The 23,360-nt window shown below is 42.5% G+C and overlaps 1 protein-coding gene across 3 annotated transcripts in view; it reads left to right on the top strand.

The window, feature by feature from the left end:
• LOC139275203 (stAR-related lipid transfer protein 13-like) overlaps positions 1-23,360 on the top strand; it is a 603,587-nt gene that overhangs the window by 498,448 nt on the left and 81,779 nt on the right. Inside the window, exon 1 of one of the 3 annotated variants that reach the window (XM_070892345.1) lies at positions 19,336-19,415. The exons of the other annotated variants lie outside the window; for them this stretch is intronic. Within the exon in view, the coding sequence (XP_070748446.1) occupies positions 19,379-19,415 (37 nt within the window). The 5' untranslated portion in view covers positions 19,336-19,378. Of the gene's footprint in view, positions 1-19,335; positions 19,416-23,360 lie in introns of those variants that run through there. 3 annotated transcript variants of the gene reach the window in all.

The following is a 23,360-nucleotide window of genomic DNA, read 5'->3' as shown; positions in this document are numbered from 1 at the left end:
TCCATTAGTGTTCTGCTCCACACTCAGGCCACAGCAACCGATTTTGTTGGCTGCTGTCGCAAACCATTTCCTGACGTAAAATTTACCGCCCACCCCGCCCCCCCCCCTGCCATTGGTGCCCTAAAAAGATGCCATCTGAAAATCCAGCCTTTAGCTGCATTCACTAACATTTATTGACTTTCCATAGTTAGCATTGAAATAAACCATGAAGAATACACGTAATATTACTCAGTTAGCTTTTGCGGATCAACACAAGGTTGGATTTGATACAAAAAGATTCGGCCCCACACCCCTCCGAAAATTCTGCATTCATCCAACTTTGGCCTCTTGTGCATCCCCCACTCCCTTCGCCCCATTATTTGTGAGCATGCTTTCAACTGTCTGGGCCCTAAGCTCTGGAATTTCTGCCCTATACCTCTTTGCCTCTCCACCTCCCTCTCCTCCTTTAAGACCCTCCTTAAAACCCACCGCTTTGACCAAGCTTTTAGTCACACCTCTTAGAAATCAACACTGAGCCTGTCTGATTATGCTTCCGTGAAACGCCTCGTGATTTATTTTTCCCATGTTAAAGGATCTATATAAATGCAATTGTTTATAAAATAACCATGTTGCAGGTAATTGAACCCATGCAGACGTCTTCCTTCATTGCTGCTGCTGATGGGATTGAAGGCCGATACATCCCCGGGGCCTGATAGTCTGCATCCCAGAGTACTTAAGGAAGTGGCCATAGAAATAGTGGATGCATTGGTGATCATTTTCCAACAGTCTATCGACTCGGGATCAGTTCCTATGGACTGGAGGGTAGCTAATGTAACACCATTGTTTAAAAAAGGAGGGAGAGAGAAAACGGGGAATTATAGACTGGTTAGTCTGACATCAGTGGTGGGGAAAATGTTGGAATGAATTATTAAAGATGAAATAGCAGCGCATTTGGAAAGCAGTGACAGGATCGGTCCAAGTCAGCATAGTTTTATGAAAGGGAACTCGTGCTTGACAAATCTTCTGGAATTTTTTGAGGATGTAACTAGCAGAGTGGACAAGGGAGAAACAGTGGATGTGGTGTATTTGGACTTTCAAAAGACTTTTGACAAGGTCCCACACAAGAGATTGGTGTGCAAAATCAAAGCACATGGTATTTGGGGGTAATGTACTGACGTGGATAGAGAACTGGTTGGCAGACAGGAAGCAGAGAGTCGGGATAAATGGGTCCTTTTCAGAGTGGCAGGCAGTGACTCGTGGGGTGCTGCAGGGTTCAGTGCTGGGTCCCCAACTCTTTACAATATACATTAATGAGTTAGATGAAGGAATTGAGTGTAATATCTCCAAGTTTGCAGATGACACTAAACTGGTTGGCGGTGTGAGCTGTGAGGAGGATGCTAAAAGGCTGAGGGTGACTTGGACAGGTTAGGTGAGTGGGCAAATGCATGGCAGATGCAGTATAATGTGGATAAATGTGAGGTTATCCACTTTGGGGGCAAAAACACGAAGGCAGAATATTACCTGAATGGCGGCAGATTAGGAAAGGGGGAGGTGCAACGAGACCTGGTGGTCATGGTTCATCAGTCATTGAAAGTTGACATGCAGGTACAGCAGGCGGTGAAGAAGGCAAATGATATGTTGGCCTTCATAGCTAGGGGGTTCGTGTATAGGAGCAGGGAGGTCTTACTGCAGTTGTACAGGGCCTTGGTGAGGCCTCACCTGGAATATTGTGTTCAGTTTTGGTCTCCTAATCTGAGATAGGACATTCTTGCTATTGAGGGAATGCAGCGAAGGTTCACAAGACTTATTTCCGGGATGGCGGGACTGACATATGAGGAGAGACTGGATCAACTGGGCCTTTATACACTGGAGTTTAGAAGGATGAGAGGGGATCTCATAGAAACGTATAAGATTCTGACGGGACTGGACAGGTTAGATGCAGGAAGAATGTTCCCGATGATGGGGAAGTCCAGAACCAGGGGACACAGTCTTAGGATAAGGGGTAGGCCATTTAGGACTGAGATGAGGAGAAACCTCTTCACTCAGAGAGTTGTTAACCTGTGGAATTCCCTGCCGCAGAGAGTTGTTGATGCCAGTTCATTGGATATATTCAAGAGGGAGTTAGATATGGCCCTTACGGCTAAAGGGATCAAGGGGTATGGAGAGAAAGCAGGAAAGAGGTACTGAGGGAATGATCAGCCACGATCTTATTGAATGGTGGAGCAGGCTCGAAGGGTCAAATGGCTTACTCCAGCTCCTATTTCTTATGTTCTTATGTTCATTGCCCACAAAATGTAGGTCAGAAATTTTCACACGCTGCCAAGAATTAAAGTGCCCATTCCTTCCTGCCCGTTCACCACCCCTCCCTTCTCCACAACCATCACCAAAACAACTTAATTTGAATAGAGCCAATTAAAGGAAAAGGCATAAAGGCCAATGAAAACTCGTCTTAACTGTTTGTTCGTGGCTTCTGAGAATGGTAGTATAAATAGGCCAAGGCTGATTCAAGTATGAGAAAATTATAAAATAGTTACTGCTTGTAGTGCCAGATTAATGGTTCTTATCTGTGGCCAGCCTTTGCAGTACTGCACAGTCTGGAAAATCTTTGCCACTGCTGAAGAAGGAGAATAGAAAATGAAAAATGCAACTGCGTGACGTGAATGAATTAAGCATCACACATTGTGGTGGTAGTGTATATAGCAACAAGGCAAGAGAGAGTAAAATTCCACCATTACTGTGCATATTTCTAGCACAGTATAATATGGGTTTGCTGTGTGAGTGCGCAAACTTTATTGATCTCTAATACTACACAAAAGAAATAGTCTATGGTACATGATCAAATTCTGCTCACTTTCCTTTCTAAATAAGGGAACCCAGGAAAATCCTTAACTTTCCTCACTCACTTCTTCGGTTTGGTTGCCAAGATATTCTTTGAAGCTCCAAAGTATTTTAAGCCTCCTGGCACTTCAGAGCAAAACTTGGTTGTAATAGCGTGAAAGGAGTGTGAGCTATGAGGACAGGCATGAATTGTTTTCCATGGTACCTGGTAGGCAATGGGAAGGAATTTTGCTGTAACCCCTGCATTTATTCTGTCTGAAGTCACTAAAATATCCGAAAAGTACAAAGATATGGTTTCATTTTCCTGTCAAGAGTACCTATTAATGGAATTTAGAATTGCTGAAAGAAAAAAGGGCTTGTAAATTATATTTTTTTAAGTTTAAAAATGTGAAAATTATTGGGTGCTTTCCTTGAATTCAACAGGACAAAAATGTTATGTAACCTATTTATGAACCATGATTTGAAGCAGTATTAGGAAAATACAATTGTAGCATGAATGTCCTCTAAGTTATATAATCATTCGAATACCGCATGACTTGAGACATATATTGTGTGTAACAATGTACATGTAATTAAAATTGTTACTGCTGTGTTAGTGGTTTACAGCCTAGTTTTCTAGTAAAGGTGCAATATTTCCAGTTTATATTTAACATATTAGGATCATGCATGAAGTATATGCAGGAACAATTGAAATGATCATTCTCCAGAATAAACTGATCAGCTAACTCAGAAACAAAAGTGCTATCAACTGAGCCTAATGTTTATCTATTTATTATTCACCAAGTTAAATTTGTTTCTATGTAGCAAATATAATGCTTTAAGGGATATAAAGCATAGTTTATAAGGACCTTCCATAAAACACCAAAAGTGCCACCTCACTAAATTGAGGCATGTGATTCTACACGTTGTTATTTTTCAGAATGCTTTGAGTGCGTGTGCTAAGCTGTGCATTTGTCCAGCATGTTTCAGTGAGACACTATGCATACAGTAGATTGTTGAGAGGTACATTCATCCCATAGCTGAGGATTTGTTTTGGTGCTTTGAACACACTCTGCTAAGGGATTGAGCAAATAAGTCCAATTATTTTCAAAGCCTCTTCCAATGCTGAGGCAACCAGACTGATGCCCGCTGATTTTAATCATCTTGTGGAAATATTTCTATTAACTAATTGTGTATATATGTATGTAAGAAACATGTTTACAGTTTCACCTATAAATAGCCAGCAGAGGAAATCTTTCCTCCCCTTGTTGCCACTTGGCGTTGCACATGATGACCTGTCAGATCATTAATTTGTCGACTCGAGGAATTCCGACTGTGCATACCTGTCTGAGGTTTGCAATCCGCCACAGTCATCAGTTATCTGGAGGAATATCCAAACACACTAAGCCATCTAGCTGCCATGAATGTGCCTTTCCTGCAGCAGCTGCAAAACCCTTCACCTTGTACTGTACTACTTTAGGTGATGTAACAAATCCACAGTCACGGCACTGTTTAAGATGAGCAGGGAGTTCTCCGGATGTCCTGACTGGCATTCTCCCTCAACCAACACCACCCAAGATAGATTATCTGGTCATTCATGTGTTCACTGTGGTTCTTGTGTGGCTGCTGCATTTCCTGCATAACAATAGTGACTGCATTTCAAAAGTATCCCTTTGGTTGTAAACCAAATTGGGGCCTCCTGAGGATTGTGAAAGTTACTATATAAATGCAAGTTCATTATTTCTGCATAATTGATGTCATCACATTGCTTTGTTTACTATTAAACCTCAGCATTGGTCCATCGATGCTCCAAGCTGACTCTATCCTGCCATCAATCAACTTCATCCCACCACTGGACCTCAGACTTTTGATATGAACTCTCTCATATCATCTCCCTGTCCTCTGTTTACGACAAGGATATGCATCTCCTAATCCCTGCCATATTCATGTAAAGTGAATTCCGTCTCTCTCCAGTCATGTGTGCATTTAGCCAGCTGCTGCTATTACAATACTTCTATCCCCCTTTACTTTTTTTCTTGGTCCCGCTTGGGCACTTTTCCCCTGTCATGCCATTTTTCATTTCTCCCCTCTTAGTTTTCTCCCATGAATCCCTGCCCCAACCAATCAATACTCTGCAATCTTCTTACTCTGGTGCCACCATTTCAGGCTTGAATCCCCCTTGTCTAAGCTCACAGCTGCCCTCTTGGAATTCTCGGAAGGATCCTCAAGGTACTCATTGTTGTCTCCTTATGAGAAGCAACTCCAAATATCTCCTCTCAACTCACCTTGCCCAATCTCTAGTTTCACTGCCCTCCTGTCCTTCCTTTAGCCCTCGCTCCATATAAACTCCTACCCATATTCACTGCCATCCCCTGGACCTTACCAACTCGTGGCCCCTTTACTCCCATGGTCTCAATCACAGACAAGGCTATCTTCGACTACTTCCTTGTATTCTTCACCACCCACATCTCGCTATCTCTTTCAATCGCACTTCCTGTGGGGGGGAAAAAACTCTTCCATATAGTTACACTTTCAATCTGCCAGATGCCTAGCCTTTAGCCTTCCATTTGCATGATTCTTCTGTAGCTATCAATCTGCTCAACCATCCCTCACCTCTACCTTTGCCCCAATACCCAGTAAAACCTTAATTCTCACCTATCCTGGTTGTCCCTGTATTTTCTAGGTAACAGGAAAAGTTACTAAATAATTACACTTATTATTAACAAATGAGTTGACCTTGCAAAAACAGATGTGTGGTTTCATGGGACTGCAAGGGTATTCCTGTTAAGGATATACCTGTGGGGAAAAAATCCACCTGGTACACAAGTTAATGTGTCAGATCAATATTACTATTAAGAATAGTGGCTTCTACTCTCAAGGGAGAAGACACTGTCTACAGTGGGAATGGCAAAATAACAGCAAATTTATTAATAATGGCCTGGATTTTGCAGTGGAAATAATCTATCAGCGTTCACCGTTATTAAGGAGTAAATTGGACAGCAGCTTCTGGCGTCAGCTCATGCGCAGTTAAATGCAGAAATCAGGAAATTGCTGTCCGAGTTGTCCTGCTCCTCCAGAAGCTCTACTACACCGGTATCTTGCTGAGGAGATTCAGCATTGAAATGCAGCATTGAGATAACCAGTATACACGGCAGAAAAGGTTAGGGCTTGTCCATTCAAGTGTAAGTGAATTTTTAATGGGGTGATGACTTAAGTACTGTCAAGCAACCTCTCTGGCACTGGAAATTAACTTTTACAAGTGCGAAGTCTCATTACTTCAAATTTTAATTATTGTTGGAGATTATTTTTTATTTTATCTTTCTGTCTCTTTTATCTCTCACTCTTAATACCATCTTTCTTTCTGTCTCTTTATTTTGCTTTCGGTACATCATTTGACATTGAATTAACTATTCTAACGGACACTTCCTGGTTTAGACTCTGTGTGCCTTAGCAAGGATTCTTCAGTCTGATTGGTTAAAGAGACACATCATTGTTGCCCTGTTCACACAGGTCCCAGATCTCCCAGTAAAGGACGCCATGCTGTTTTGGATTCTTAATACAGGTGCAGCGCCTAAAATCCGGAACCCTCAGGACCGAGGCCATTCTGGATTCTGGGCTTTTCCAGACTTTCTAATTGATTCTGACATCACAAATCTGGAAACACCCGAGCCCAGGTTCAGGTATTTCCGGATTTCGGAACGTCAGAAGGGGGTGGTGGGGATACCCGCCGAGAAGTTGTTCGAGCTGTCCGGCCCCTCCGACGTTATCATCATCGGGCGGGCCCCGCCAAGGAGGTCGTCGTCTGGTCAGCCCTGCCGAGGCTGTTGTCGGGCGGGCTCCACCAAGGAGGTCATCAGGTGGGCCGGCAAGGAGGCTCCGAGGTAAGGGCAGTGAGGCGAGTGGTGGCGAGGCCCGAGGTCGGCTGGGTTGTCGGGTCCAGATTCCGGAACACTTTACGGATTCCGGATGACCCTGCCACTGATTGTCCTGGAGTCCGGATTCCGGAACATTCCGGATTCCGAGACTCCGGATTCTCAACGCTGCATCTGTAACCGCAATGTCCAATGCAAAAGCCCACAGAAAGTTTGTGGGTAAGTGTAAGGAACAGCTAGCATCATTCGTTTGCCGCTGATGGCAAAATCCAGGTCAATGTATTTTACTGTGAAATATGTAATCCAATCTGTGCAAATAGATGAGTTTATTTTTATCTGAATAAACAGTGATTGAGATAAACTACTATCTGCTGCACAATAGAACCCCAGAGTAGTTGTTTGTTTTCTTTTATCATTCAGGATGTTAACAGTGCTAAAAGAAAAGCTTTAAGATAAAAATGAAGATTTGGATCTACACTGTATAGAGAGGCTGTTAAGACATTTTCCACAATGAGTAATTCACTTAATTGCAGATAACGAAGTAATATAACCTGCAATTTCGTAAAATATTTTCACAGCATTAAATTACTTTCAGTAAAATGATATTCATTAAGCAGTTCTTATGTAATCTTCATTTTTTTATAAAGAAGTAATTATTTTAAATTGCAAGTAAGAGAACATTAATAAACAGAGTATTAAAATGGCATCACAAGGCATCAAAGGTCTTTTTGTCTACAGGATTAACAACCTGTCGCCTATCTTAGCAAATCAAAAATTAGTCAAATCAAATTTATTTGTCATGGTCAACCTATTTTTAGTCAGTTTGTGGCCTCAGAGACTGCTGTTTGTTATAGGTGTGAATTCCTTTTAGCAGAATTGCAGGTAGGCCAGTAAAGCTGTGGCTGAAAACAAGTTGTAAAATAAAATTCTTCTGGTCCATGAGATCCTTACATCAGAAAATGTCCTGAGCTGAGCTGCACCATTGATGGAGGCACAAGCCTAGCCCCATAGTGGGGGCAGGAGACCTAGTAACTTCTCAAACCCATTGTGGTGTAGTTCATAATGACTGGCTCTTGGGCATAATTAGCACAGTCTTGGGCTTCGGCCATTATCCATTATCTGGGCCCGATAAAGGTGACTGGCAATCCCTAAGGATCTAAATAAAGGAGACAATATTAATGAATAAAAGACAAAGAACAGGTGAGTCTGCTATTGTATCTAGTCTCCTTCAGTATTTTAATCGCTGCCATTACAAAAATGAAAAATTTAGATAAACTTATGAAAGCTAAATAAAACAAAATTCTAAAGAAGACTCTTGATAAAAACCTTTTTCATAACGAACTCTAAACTGTGAGTAACACTTGGGAATGCAAAGCTAACCTAATAAAGTCCATCAATGAAATAAGACCAAAATCCAAAAGAAAGTTGACTAAAATGAAAATGATCTCTAGGTTTGAATTATTGCACAGCTGGACAGGGTTCAGCAATGTTTTAACTTTAAAAATAAACCAAATTTTAAATTTCTTTCCGCATCTACGTCACGCACTTTCCTTTACTCTGAGCAGCAGATGGAAACTCCTGTGTCAGAAAGCAGACTGTACCCTTCCGCATGAAAAAGATAAAAGAAATGACTGCAAGCATGTCCTTTACCAGAAATAGCTTTCAACAGTTGCCAACTTAAAATCTGACGGAGTTTATCATTTAAGTTTATGTATAAGAGGGAAAAAGTATATTTCCAATGTGTTTTATTAACAGTAAGAGAAACTGCCATTGTTTCCTGTTTATGGTTCAGTTATACTTATGCTGCAGTTACAGGAAGCATAGAGGAAGGAGCTGGGGCTATTATCAGTTTAGAAGCTTGTCATTTACTGTAAAAGGTGAGGCTTTGTGGGCATTTTCTTTATATTGAAGAGACATGTTGTTGCAATTCCGAGATTTTCCGGAATGGATGTAGCTTAGACCTGAATGGTATTTGGTGGATTATTTTAGACAGCCCTCCCCACCAACTGTTACTGCATCCAAAGCCGGAGAAATATTGGGGCCTTGTATTTTCGTCAACGAAATCAAAATTAGATCCAGATTTTTTATGTAACTAGAATAAGATGGACATTTGAGCTAGAGGTGAGATTAAAACTAAAATTAATATTTGTAGGACTAAAACAACAGCGGTCAGTGGTTCACAACTCTTGCAACAGATGTTGAAAATTGAAATGGATCAATATATTCTTAATTATTCAAGCATTCGTTCATTATTTCTCAGCAATTGTGGTTTTGAGCGTGTGAGATGTACAACAAATTTTCTCAAAAGACTAGATTGAAGATCTGGGGCTAGAACCTCCACTTTTTTTGCATGATTAACGCCCATTTTACTGCCGAAATGACGTATAATGCTCATATATCGCCCATTTTGGCACAAAATAGAAACTGGCGGGCATTTTTCGGAAACTTATCGCCGAGCGTTATTTTCCCCATGTGCTTAATGCCGGGAAAAAATATTACCGCCCGCCCATTTTTTGGGGGCGGAATCATTAGAATGGGTGAATTCAATGCCCATAATATCGCCCAGCATTACTTTCTGCATAGATTTAACACCGAGATTCAATATTAACACCCGCCCACTTTTTTTGTCGTAAAGCACATATTTACTGGGAGATCGCCCAGCGTCAATTTCACTACCTCGCACGCATATCACCCACAATATCACTCGCCCAGAAAACCGCCCACAAAAAGTGGAACTAACCGGACCTAATCACAGCATTATGGACGCCAGGTTCTAGATCACGTCATGTCCTTTAAAAAGCTGCTGTGCTTAAACCTCAGCGGAGTTCGGATGTATTCTGCAGGTCATTGGAGTTGATGTGAACATCTGTGAAAACATCTTGACTATAATGTGACCGATTGGATTTGAACAAGTGTCTTCATCGGGACATAGAAACATAGAAAATAGGTGCAGGAGTAGGCCATTCGGCCCTTCGAGCCTGCACCACCATTCAATATGATCATGGCTGATCATGCAACCTCAGTATCCCACCCCTGCCTTCTCTCTATACCCTCTGATCTCTTTAGCCGTAAGGGCCACATCTAACTCTCTTTTGAATATGTCCAACGAACTGGACTCAACAACTTTCTGCGGCAGAGAATTCCACAGGTTCACAACTCTCTGGGTGAAAACATTTCTCCTCCTCTCGGTCCTATATGGCTTACCCCTTATCTTTAGACTGTGACCCCTGGTTCTGGACTTCCCCAACATCGGGAACATTCTTCCTGCATCTAACCTGTCCAGCCCTGTCAGCATTTTATAAGTTTCAATGAGATCCCCTCTCATTCTTCAAAATTCCAGTGAGTATAAGCTTAGCCAATCCAGTCTTTCCTCATATGTCAGTCCTGCCATCCCGGGACATTCCTTGTTTATGACCAATCGGTGGAAAACAGAGAGCTACTGCAATGGGGCCTGTCCTTTCTCACCCTCTCTTGGTGACCAATTACATGCAGCAGTCTCGAGATTGCCAAAGGAACGCTCCACTGCATTATGAGCCCAATATAAGATATGACAGACTGATGAGGAGGACCAGACGTTACACCCACCCCCGCAAGTACAATGAGAAGCATTCTTACCTCGACTTGCCCGACACCACCTGCCTTCAGAAACTGCGCTTCCACAAAGAGGTTATCACTGAGCTGATAAGGGCAGATGTGCAGCCTGCCAGCACCATCAGTACTGCACTGTCCGTCAAGATCAAAGTCACCGCAGCACTGTCGTTCTATGCCTCAGGTTCTTTTCAGGCCACAGCTGGAGACATTTACGGACTTTCTCAGCATGCCACACATCGCTGCATTAGACAGGTCACTGTAGCCCTGTATGCACACAGGAGGAACTTGATCAGTTTCCCTATGACCAGGGAGGCACAGAGTGAGAGGGCTCTAGGATTCTCCCGAATTGCAAACTTCCCCAAGGCGCAGGGAGCAATAGACTGTACGCACACCGTGAGATGCAGACACCTTTTCAGAATACTGAGGTTTTCAGGAACCGCAAGGGATTCCACTCCCTGAATGTTCAACTGGTTGTCGACCACCAGCAAATTACACTGGCAGTGAATGCTCAATTTACGGGCAGCATCCATGATGCTCACATCCTGTGTGAGAGCACTGTTAAACAAGTCAGATACAATCAGCCACAAGGTCAATGCTGGATGCTTGGTGATGAAGCATGTGGCCTCATCACCTGGCTGATGACCCCATGCATGACACCCACACTGAGGCTGAGGGGCAATACAACGAGAGCCACAGAGCAACTCGCAATATCGTGGAGAAAACCATTTGAGTGCTGAAGCAGCGCTTTAGATGCCTGGACCACTCAGGTGGTGAACTCCAATACCACCCTGAGCAGATAGCTCAATTCGTGGTGTGTGCTCCATGCTGCACAACTTGGCTATCAGGAGGGGACAAAAATTGCCTGATGAGTCTGACAGTCCACCTCACCAGAGAGAGGACGTGGAGGATGAGGAGGTGGACGTTGACCTCGGGCCAGACAATCAGGCTGACGCTGAAGCCATGCCCCGCCTCCCCTGTAGACCACATGAACGGGCACGGTGGGATGATAGCTGCAAGAGACTTGTATCAAGAGCTCATCAGTGATCGCTTTGCAAGGCTGACACACTGCTGGCTGTGCAGGTCATACATCAATGGTGGGCATCACCTTGGTGACAGTTAGAATTTAAGTTGATTCAAGTTAAGTGTGACTATACCCTTTGATAAGGAATCACCAGCGTGTAATGGTGCTGTCTGCTCAATGCTCAACAAGGTTATGTTCAATAAAAAACATTTAAATCGAACATTAGTCTGAAATCATCAGTATTTCTGTACAAACCAACCCTTCCCCCTCTTTCCCCCCCCCCCCCCACCCGCTTCTCCTCCCCACCTCTACCCGTTTCCCCTTCCCCTCTTGATTCCAAGCCGCCTGGCCAAGGAGGTCCTCAGGCGATGCTTCATTGGGGGGGGGGGGGGTGACAGCCAAAGCACTGCTTGGATGGATACGGGAGAGGATGGTCCCGAGTTGGGAACATGCTCCGAGCCAGAAGCAAGATGTTGCTGCTGGCTCTCGTGTGATCGGCAATGGGGGTGCGGCACCTTGGGGTACAGTGCCGCGCTCCGGGACCACTGGGAGCCCTCTGCCACCAGTGTTCCTGGCTACCAGCTCCAGAGCCTACTCCATCCCTTCCATGTTATATCTTATTTGTTGGACAAAAACTCGGTGCCAACTACGTTCTTGGTGCTTAGTAGGCTTTTAGCTGCTGGTCAATCTCCGTCGGCCTCCCACAACAGCCAGACAAGCACACACCACCGGCACACACACTTTCAGTGCCTCTGAGCTCCCTCTCTCTCTCTGTCTCCTCTTCTGCGCATGTTATGATGACCCTTGACCTCCTGAATCGCGGGAATCGAGCGTTGCCATGCAGGTGCTAAGGACGGCCACACTGTACGGCAGAAGGTCAAAAAAGTTTTATGCTACCACCTATTTGATATCGCTTGCAGTAACGCCATTTTCAAAAATGGAAACTAGGTGCTTTGAGAATGGGCGAGAAGCTGGCAATCTGAAACCCTTTTTTAACGCCGGAAATAACGCCCATTTTTGGGTGATAAGCACAAAAGTGAAGGATCTAGCCCGTGGAAACCAAAAGCCACTCTTTACTTAATGTTTTTTTCCAAAACTAAAATATGACAAAAATTTGGGAGCAAAGTTGAGACTAAATTTAAAATTAATTATGGCACAGCAGCAACACTGCCTGGTACCTCACTGCAATTGTGATCATTATTTGCCTGTGAACTTGAACAATGAGTATCATGGCAGCAAACAAATCCTGTGCTGATCCGATGTCCATACAGCTGCACTTCCTGCAGGAATCACTGGTAGCAATCAGGAACTGGGACCCTGGCCAATCATTTCGCTTTTCTAATCCAGGGAGTACCCTGTCATTTCAACAGCAAAAATTGCTATTCCAGAATTCTGTATTTATTTTAAAATAACTTGAATATCGATTATAGAAATTAAAATCCGACCAGTGTCACACACTTCCGCACACAATCCCCCTCTGTCCCCTTTGAAGGTGTGTTCAATTCTGGCCCTCACTCAGTGCATCAGCAAATGACACAACAAACAACACTGCATCTCAGCCTGTCAAGATTCCACAGCGAAGGAGGCCGTAAATAGTCTATCAAGCACCATAGGTGATGATGAGGCAAGCTGCAAGTTCCACTGGACTAATGGCTACCCGGGGGTGATTTCAGACAGTAATAGCATTGAGGGATTACATCATTACTGTTAAATGAACCTTTTGAATTCACTGCAGAGTATTTATTATTTAATATAAGATTTGACCTTCGTGTGTCAGCTTTATTCAAATCCAAGTCCATTTTGTTGCCATTCATTGAAGGATTGATGAAAGCTGTCACATAATCACTGCAAAAGAAACAATTAACAGTTGATTGCAGGGAAATAATATTGGCACCGTATAATGATTAAACAGATGAAATGAGGGATTCCTGCATGAGCTGATGTCATTGTTCTGTAAGTATAGAAGAGCCATGGGTAATTCAGGAGGGAAATTACAACCTGGTTAAAATTATCCTGTCTAGTTTGAATGAATGAGTGCTTGGAAGAGACACATTTTCCTGCCAAAATAAACGAATAAGATAGTTCCAAGAAAACAGACAAATAAGTGATCTTAAATTAGCTGGGGAATAGTTCTTTGTACTGACTGCTTGCAACAAAATCCTTGTGAGCCAATTGCAACTGGTATTCGATTTTTCTGCCCACATGAATTGGAAACATAGAAACATAGAAAATAGGTGCAGGAGTAGGCCATTCGGCCCTTCGAACCTGCACCGCCATTCAATGAGTTCATGGCTGAACATGCAACTTCAGTACCCCATTCCTGCTTTCTCGCCATACCCCTTGATCCCCCTAGTAGTAAGGACTACATCTAACTCCTTTTTGAATATATTTAGTGAATTGGCCTCAACAACTTTCTGTGGTAGAGAATTCCACAGGTTCACCACTCTCTGGGTGAAGAAGTTTCTCCTCATCTTGGTCCTAAATGGCTTACCCCTTATCCTTAGACTGTGACCCCTGGTTCTGGACTTCCCCAACATTGGGAACATTCTTCCTGCAAACATGTCCTGCTCTTTCACAACCTCGTCACCATCAGGATATCCTAGATTGAGGCCTTTTAGATTTGACTTATTCCCCATCCATCACAAGACTCTTGATTATTAATTATGTTTAACTGTTGTAAACAAACTACAAAGGGAAAGAGAGGTTGAGATTTTCCTTTTGCTGGGAAGTCTCAGATATGCATGTAAATAATTCTGGGAGGGTTTGGACCAGAAATGCAGCCACATGCCAGATTGAAGGTAGGTGCAGGAAGCTCGGTTAAGATGTTAACTGTGGGATCCATCATCCCACCCCAATTACATTGATCCATCCTTTTTATAGATAATTGGCACCAGTGGGACGGGTAAAAACACAAGGCAAAGCTTGCTGCTTCAAGGAAGTTCCAGGCCAAAGTCTGCCATAAACAGATTTTAAATAAATGCCAAAGCTTATTCTTCAAGTGAAGTCCTAATTTTTGCACTCGGCCTCCATTGCCTAGAATTGACCACATGATGAAATGTCTTGGTGCTTGTGTGGTACTCTTTCATTACATCTCTTTTATACTCTAACAATACACTGAGGGAAGGCCTTGCAGCAGTTGCTTAATTTTGGTGTATTCTTCATGTCGCTTGAATGGAATGGATAATTTTTTTGAAGTTTTATGCTACTTATCTGCATGCTGAGATACATTTAATCAAAAAACTCCAGAGAATTTATGCAATAAATCAACTAAAAATGGTTCAACTCGCCTCGAGAGACAGACATGCATTTACAAAATTGACAAATTAACTTCAATATAAATAAGTGTAAGATAATACATTTTGGTAGGAAGAAAAAGGAGGCCACATACTCCTCGGAAAGTAAGTGTCTAAATGGGATAGAGGAACAGAGGGATTTGGGGGTACAGATGCACAAATCACTAAAAGTAGTGATGCAGGTTAATAAGGCCATTTAAAAAAAACAAGGCACTGGGGTTCATTTCTGGAGGGATCGAATTGAAAGGCAGAGAAGTTAAACTTTTATAGAACTTTGGTTAGAGCACACTTGGGAGAACTGCGAGGAGTTCTGGTCTCCAGATTGTAAAAAGGACATGGAGGCACTAGAGAAGGTGCAAAAAAGGATTTGCTGGAATAATGCTTATCAGGAAAGATTGAACAGGCTGGGGCTCTTTTCTGCAGAAAAGAGAAGACTGAGGGGTGACCTGATGGAAGTCTTTAAAGTTTTAAAGGATTTGATGGGGTAGTCATAGAGATGTTTTCACTTGTGGACAAGATCAGAACTAGGGCCATAAATATAAGATCGTCATTAATAAATGCAATAGGGAACTCGGGAGAAACTTCTTTCCCAGAGAGCGGTTAGAATGTGGAACTTCCTACCAAAAGGAGTAGTTGAGGTGAATAGCATAGATGCATTTAAGGGAGAGCTCGATAAGCACATGAAGGAGAAAGGAATAGGATATGTTGATGGGGCTAGATGATGAGGCGTGGGAGGAGACTTGTGTGGAGCATCAGCAGCGGCATGGACCTTCTGTGCTGTAAATACTTTGTAATATTTTGTGAACTTATCACGTCTCTGGGAACACCTCAAAGTGCTTCAGAGAAATTACTTTTGAAGTGTAGTCGCTGTTATCAAGACAACTATGGCAGCTAGTTTGCACACAGCAAGATTCCACAAAAAACAGTGTAGGTTGCATCTATCTCTTAACTCGTGGTCCCTTTGAGTTGAACCTCCCTGCTGGGAGTGCAGGAGTGCTGAATTTAATCCACTGAGTTGATCTAAACATGGGGTTGAAGTTAATCTGTTGTTCGACCAGGCATGCTTTATGCAGTTCAGTGCACAACACGTGACCTTGCAGTCTCCTGTAACTTCTTAAAGAGAATGTTCCAGTTTTAGAAATCAGTGTTTAATCTCTCCATTTTTGTTTATTTTAGTAGGAATGGATAGAAGCGCAAATTATTTCAGTTTTCCGCTGCCTGAGTTTGTTCTATGCAATCTTAGTCTTACCAACAGAAAGTTGAGTAATCAGCACCCATCTGCAATAATCATTTTGTGCCTCTCCCAGTGTTTTAACATCTACTTAGCTAGTCAAGTACCAATCCAGGATGTTAAATGAGTTCTCGCGTGGGTAAAACTGAAAGAAATTAAGCATAGCAGCACATTTTTACGGTTCAATTTACCGATAAAACCATTTCTGGAATTTGAAGGACCGATTTATAGATCCGTTAGATGAGAAGCAAAACATTCACTAATCAACCTTGGAATTTTAACATTGAAAACAAAATTAAACTGCAATCACGTTTTAAAGATAGTGTGCATTGCCTGCTTGTATAGATTGTGCTTAAATGAACCTTTGGCCGCCGTTGCACTTGGGACGATTTATTTAAACATTCAAACCTTGACATTTTTGATTTTCCATGAAGGATAATGAAACCCTATGGCGGTGCAGTGCATTGAGGCTTTTGAACAGTTTCTGCTTGTCTGTTTACAGCGCCCCTGGGCGGAGTGTTGCTCAGCTGATTAAAATGTGGGCGAGCAGCAAACTCTGGAAGCTCAGTGGCAGTGGGTGGGGTGGGTGCTTAGACTCCCAGTGCAGCCTGCATTCCGCAATACTCTTCTCCCGCCAACAGCAATTGCCACGGGAATTCGCCCACTCATCTGCTGTAACTTCGCATCAGTGGGTTTATTGTAGAGCAGAAAATGCCAAGCCGCATCAGAGGCGTAAAGGAAATAGAAATGCAGCAGAATTCATGGTGCAAAAAGAAACTATGCCGAAGGGTCTAGCTGTTTTATTGTTAAATCAACTCGAGCTGAGTGGCTGAGGTAATTGCTAACTGGTCGTTCTAGTTGCCCCAAAAGAAAACTGCCACATCCCCCTTCGAAAGCTCACTAATGGGCCTTAATAATCAACAGCGGCTGCTTACAGAAACAATTTTGTTAGCACTTTTGGGGGCAGAAAACAGAAGAAATACAGAAGAGGAAAAACAGCCTGGCAGATTCCATTTATCTCCTGATTTTCCACCGTTTTTAATGCCTATCTCTGCCCATCCCCTTTAGTGACCCCCCTCCCTCCCAGAATCCTGGTCACCGCACCTGTTGAAACTGACAGAAACAACCGTTCATTCAGTAGATTGAGGCTAACATTCTCTCAGAGCATCAAATTTGCTTCATCCCAAAGTCCCTCTTCATTTTTTGTCTTGCTTTGGCATTAACTGATAGAACAACCGATCAGGCATTCCACTGGAATTGATGCATCATATTCAAATCAACTTGAGGTAACAATTTTGTCTCTAAAGCTGTTAGATAGCTCAAACCTTTAAACACAATTCTACTGAACAAGTTCTGCATGTTTGTGTCCGTTAAAGACGGTGAATTGGAGAAACAGCTGCTTTGTGATTCTGGGCAAGGGGGCTGTATTGGAAAGTCACTTCACTGCCCACAACCCCTTAATTAGTCGGCAGCTGCTCTTGCTTTTTCTATGTTAGCTTTAACTTTAACTACAACTACCCTATAAAGTGGCCGCGTTGTCAAGAGTAATGAATGAGTCAGGAAATAGCAGCTGTTAGTAGTGGAGCTCTTTTTTTTAAAAAAAAAATCTGAGCTATAGTAAATGATAAGCTGGCTATTTTGTAGTGGGAATGAGACAGAACCTGTTCTCCTATTTTGCACAAGTGAATCTAAAATTATACATGGGTTTCTTTTTCAGCAAAGCCCATTATCATTAGTTATAGAATCCTAGAATAGTACACACACAAGACCATTTGGCCCATCGAGTTGAAGTTTTTTTTAAACCTTTCTCCATTCTGCTTTTACAACAGATCTGCCAACTGAGAATTGGCCCTTTTAAGTGACATTTGATTTTAAATTTGAACGTGGTGGTATGGCTGCAGTTATACTGACACTTTTGCATTGATGGAAAACCGTTTCAGGCACCCATCAATGCAACAGTGTAAGTGTAACTCAAGTGGCAGGTCAATGATCTGATAGTGTTACACTGCATAATATTTATACTGCGATATATCGCTAGCTGTTGTTAAGTTGCATTTTAAAAGTGTAGTCTTACCAAAATGTATTAGAATCTCATTGTTGTTCTGTTACCAGTAATGGTATTGACTGTTTTTTGGCTTGCAAGTCAGAATTTCATGAACAGGACAGCGAAATTAAGTCCAGGCCGCCTTTTCTGGTTAAGCAACTTCAATGGCAGTTTTAAGTTGCTTACCTGCTATCGATGGCACCTGATGATATCGAGCAATGTAAAGATTCATAGGTGTGCAAAACATGCAAGGCTGTTGTAACTGTTACAGTAAAGTTGTGTTCTTAAATACATTAATAAAATAATTGAATCATATGTAACCGTATCATTTTGTCTCATATTCCTAAAACTGTCTGCCTTTTTTCAATGGTATAGAAAATAGGTGCAGGAGTAGGCTATTCAGCCCTCCGAGCCTGCGCCGCCATTCAATAAGATCATGGCTGATCATTCCCTCAATACCCCTTTCCTGCTTTCTCTCCATACCCCTTGATCCCTTTAGCCATAAGGGCCATATCTAACTCCCTTTTGAATATATCCAATGAACTGGCATCAACAACTCTCTGCGGCAGGGAATTCCACAGGTTAACAACTCTCTGAGTGAAGAAATTTCTCCTCATCTCAGTCCTAAATGGCCTACCCCTTATCCTAAGACTATGTCCCCTGGTTCTGGACTTCCCCAACATTGGGAACATTCTTCCCGCATCTAATCTGTCTAGTCCCATCAGAATCTTATACGTTTCTATGAGATCCCCTCTCATCCTTCTAAACTCCGGTGAATAAAGGCCCAGTTGATCCAGTCTCTCCTCATATGATAGTCCAGCCTTCCCTGGAATCAGTCTGGTGAACCTTCTCTGCACTCCCTCAATAGCAAGAACGTCCTTCCTCAATACTCGATATAAAATGCAGAAACGAGCATTAGAGGAGTATTATGACAGCCAGCTAGCCTGAAGTGAACGTTTACAGGCCTGTATATTGCTATCTTCCTATTGGTACTGTAACAGTAATGGCCAGTACATGCAAAGTCAAATAAAAACAGCAGGCACAGCGCAAAGTTACTGAGAACTTGGAAAAAAAAACATTTTCCAGTCTCCTTCCAAAATTCCAGTCAAAGAGAGACTGAGCTTTCCCTGTCTGTTTTTTAACCAACGCAGCCTTCAGCATGTTTTCATTCTGTGCTGACATGTAGGAGTAATGTCGGTGAAACCCCACCCCATCCAAACTGATTCCAAGGATTAGCCCATTTTAACTGAGGGGTTGGATTTCTTGGTATGCAGATACTTTCAATCTGGTTGTACGAAGATGTAGTGGAAAGCTGTGTTTCCTGCTGTTTAGGGAAACTTTTACTCTTCAATGGATTGTGAGGCTGATTTGAATATTCATTTCATAAGGTAGCACCTCTTTCTGAATTGTTGACGTTGGAATAACTCGGTATATCGGATAGCACAGACAGATGACAGTGGATAGACCGTATAGGCTCAGTGCTGTCACTTCTAATATCTAAATAATAAAGCTGCCTAATAAAACCATTTCATGCCTAAGGAACCCAGCTCCATCATGATTCTGCCAAGTAAGTACTTTGTTGTTTTCTAATTTTATAGCAAACTTTTTCCGATAGTTTCATCAAGAGCTGTAATTTTCTTCGTGCCTAAAGCATTTTGTAGAGAAATGGTATATTTTCCTGACAAAAGTCAGTCATGTTAGGTGCAGTTACAGTGGTGGATGGCTTGTATTTTCATACAGCCCTGCAAATGTAGCGCACTCGAGCTTTTGTAGTACCCTGTAATCTGTTTAATAGATGTCTGACCAACTTGAACTGTAACATAAGTGTTCTACATAAGAATGATTTTGAGGCCGGGGGGAGGGGAGGTAGATAGCATTGCAAACTGTAATATTAGCAAATAACGAAATTTCGATTTTGATTTTCACTAGTATCCATTTAGAAATCTGTGCATTAGTTGGTAAGGAAATGTGATTCGTTTATTTTCTACAGATCCAAATGACGTAGGACTTTACATTCTGTTTGTCTTTTGTATGACTTTTATTTTGCCACGATGCTGTCCCTATTGGTTCTTAGCAGGCAGTTCAATGTTTAAAAAATGAAACAGTAAATGCAGGAATGCAAAAACATAGAAACAGCTGTCCATATCATCCCGTATTTTTATTGTTCTGTTGTGGACCACATGGCAGATGCTACAGTTTTGTTCTGTGAGGTGAGATGTTATCTGGCATACCTCCCGCTCTCTGGGGGCTTGACGACGTGAAAAGCTTCTTGCAGCCAATATTTTCATTGACCATGCACTGAGGGAACACAAAAGATTTTCATTTGCTCACTCACTACGCTCGCTACTCTCAGACCACCTTGGCAGACACCAACTGCTGCAATCCACTGAACTCCAGATTACCGATCACTGGCACCTCACACACACACCGAGATACTCAGCAGCGATTGGCCTTCTCCCACTGAAAACAAGCGTCTGAAGCAATGTTAAACGTCAACTTTTTGCCACGAGCTTAATTATCACATCGCAAAAAATCTGCATATTTTTCAGAAGCGAATAAACCTTATCTTGATTGAAACGCTAGATGATTTATTCCTTTCAGGACTATCGCTGACCCATTTGATCAGCACAGGCTAAATATTCACATTTCGTGGCTCAGGTCATCGCCTGAAATCCTCAAATATTAGTGCAGGGATGAACTTCAATTGGGAATCCTGATTAATGGGGACTGCAGGCGCTGTTTAAATACCAGACGGATGGTGCACTGCATTAATCATCACTTCAAGCTGTCTATTCATCATTGCAGCTTTATAGAGCAAAGTCTGAATACCAGAATCTTTCCGCTACTTCCTCTTTACATTGAGACCACAGCGAAGATATCAAACTTTAGAAAACGTAGCCAGCATGTGAAGTTATGGTTCTGCTACATTGCAAATTTTCCAAATTATTGCAGTCAGCTGTAAGTTAAAAAGACACTGTGCTAGTTTTGTGAGAGTATTCATATAGTATTTTAGCACGAAGTAGAATGCTTTGAAAGTGCCACTTGAGAGCTGCCAGACTGGAGAACAGGAAAGTTTGTACTGTACACAAATATGATACCTGCAGAAATATGAACAGCTGAACTGTGGCTTATGAATGTCCTGTGCCCCCTATTCCTTTCTGAACCAACTCCGCAGCATGCAGCTGTTTCTCCTCAGGGCAAGGCTAGTTTCTGCATGCGCCCCTATGTATAAGCAACCCAGCAGACACACGTTGAGGATAGCGAAGTGGGAGGTCAGGTACACACCCTCCCACCTCATTAAATATTACTGCAAGATGGCTGACGTATTGCAGAGAAACTTCAGTACAGTCAGGGCAGAGATCTGTTGGTGTCAAAACACAGTACCTGGTACATCCTGGGTTCATAGGATGGAATCCAATATTCACACTGAAATGCAATGGTCAGGCTTTGAAGCAGGACTAGCTCATTCAGAACATATTCACTCTCTGTCCTTCAGTTATTTGTGTTAGTTTGTTGTGAATGTGAATGCAAGTAGCAACAACCCTGTCATTCTAAAAGTTCTCTTTTGTACGATATAGTATAATTGTGTGGGGCCCTATTCCAAGCCCAGAGGTGTGTGTCTGTCTGCATGTGCAACTGTGTATGTGCACGTATGTCTGCAGGCATATTCCTCCACTTATATGAGTGCATGTCTGTCTTTTAGGAGCTTTACAATGACTTTGTGACAGTTTATTCAATTAGTAGCTGCACCAAAATCAGTGGAGTGAATTTGCTGGTTGTGATTGATTTTAACTTTTGGTCAATTTAAAATCATCCTTATTGGGGCACAAGTTTCATGATCTGATGTTTATCGTTTTAACAATCCAGTGTCCTTCCTGGCACAGATTGCCTTATTGACTTCATATCTGCTGCCTGGCAGTGTAGAACAGTTACGTGACTCTCGGTGTGGTTATCAAATAGACATGACTGGACTCACAGATTATGGACAACAGCCCAAAAAGAAATGCACACTCCCTGCATCTTCAGGTCAAATTCCTCCCAATTTGGGCCCCATTCCTCAAATACTGAGAGTGGCATGTAGATGCGGGCCTCTCCTAGCCCTGTCAGACCTCCTAGGTATTCTCAGAGAGAGTAGGTTTATGAAGTTGAGATTTTTACAGTGGGGAACTGTAACCTTCATGACAACTTCCTCTTTCAATCAATCCCTGCTCCTGCTACAAAATGTTGGCAATTCCCTCTGTGTTTCCTCATAATTGGCTGTAGCTTGGAAAATTTTCCACCAGGCGATATGATTTTTATCTGCCTCTGTCAGTACATTAGCCAGATTCTGAATGAGTCTACTTCTGGTAGTTGCATCAGTGTCTCCAGCACGGTGTGTATTTGGTGTGGACTTCTGCCAGGTATTTCATTGATTAGATTCTAGTATCCTTCATGCATCATTTGGTTGTGATTGCTCCTCATGTCATATTTTATTGATATTGTTATCATTGTCAAGAAAATAAACAGCCCAGTTCCAATGAGTTAAATCATTATCCATAATGGTAGATAGGGCTGGTCAGTTTTTCCTGAGTAAAAACACAGGGCTAGCAATTTGGTTGGAGGGTTCCTAAGGCACTAATGTCGGGCGGCCACTAAATTTAGCGGTGGAAAGGTTTTAGCGACGGGAACAGCAAAATTCAGTTTTTGTGGCCTGAGAGTGGAGTGGAGCGCTAAAGGAAGCGTTCCACACTTCTCTTGGGGCATTAGGCCGGGTGCACAACTGAATATCCCGTGCTAAAGGGCCGGCTTCGTAGCGCCCTAAGAGAGGCCTCCCTGCAAAAAAACAAAATCTGAACAAAAAACCCAAAGAACATTCCCTATTCATTACTCACCCCAAATAAAGGTAAAGTGAAAAAATATCATATACACTTCCCTGGTGCAGTCATTCCTTCCCTTGGTGCCCGGGACAGCTCTCCACCCCAGCTTTCTCTGGCAGAGTCACTACCAGATGCTATGGGTGCCATGCAAACCAAATTTTGCTTCCGTGTCGATACTGGGGGCGTTGCACACCCACGTGAGGCTCCCGGCCGATACTCCTTGACGCCGCCAATACCGGCACACTACATTTGCCGAGCGGCGCTAATACCGGCGTTCGCGCCTGCAAACCCTTTAACGCCCCTCAGGAGGGGCGCTATCCAACCAAATTTCTCCCCAGATGTTCTATTCTAAAACAACATTCTACAATTGTTGAAAAAAAACCTTCAGTTTCACACTTCAATTAAGAACACAGTTGTAGAATATTCTTGATGTGTATTTCTTCTGCTTGATCTAATATATTCTAGACACTAGCTATTGAATTATGTTTTCATGAAGAAATGGTGGCTGCAAAGTTTATCTTCCAGCTAGCCTTTCTGTTTTCAAAACCTTCATCATGATGTTGTGAGGTACTTACTTGAAAAGGTACTGAAAGATGCAGCAAGGTATGCTTTAGGTACCTTTAGGAATGCTGTGCAGCTTTGCCTTCTGAGTGACT

This window comes from Pristiophorus japonicus, chromosome 10 (genome assembly GCF_044704955.1).
Source record: "Pristiophorus japonicus isolate sPriJap1 chromosome 10, sPriJap1.hap1, whole genome shotgun sequence".
NCBI lineage: Eukaryota > Metazoa > Chordata > Chondrichthyes > Pristiophoridae > Pristiophorus > Pristiophorus japonicus.
This window is presented reverse-complemented; position numbering and strand designations above follow the sequence as displayed.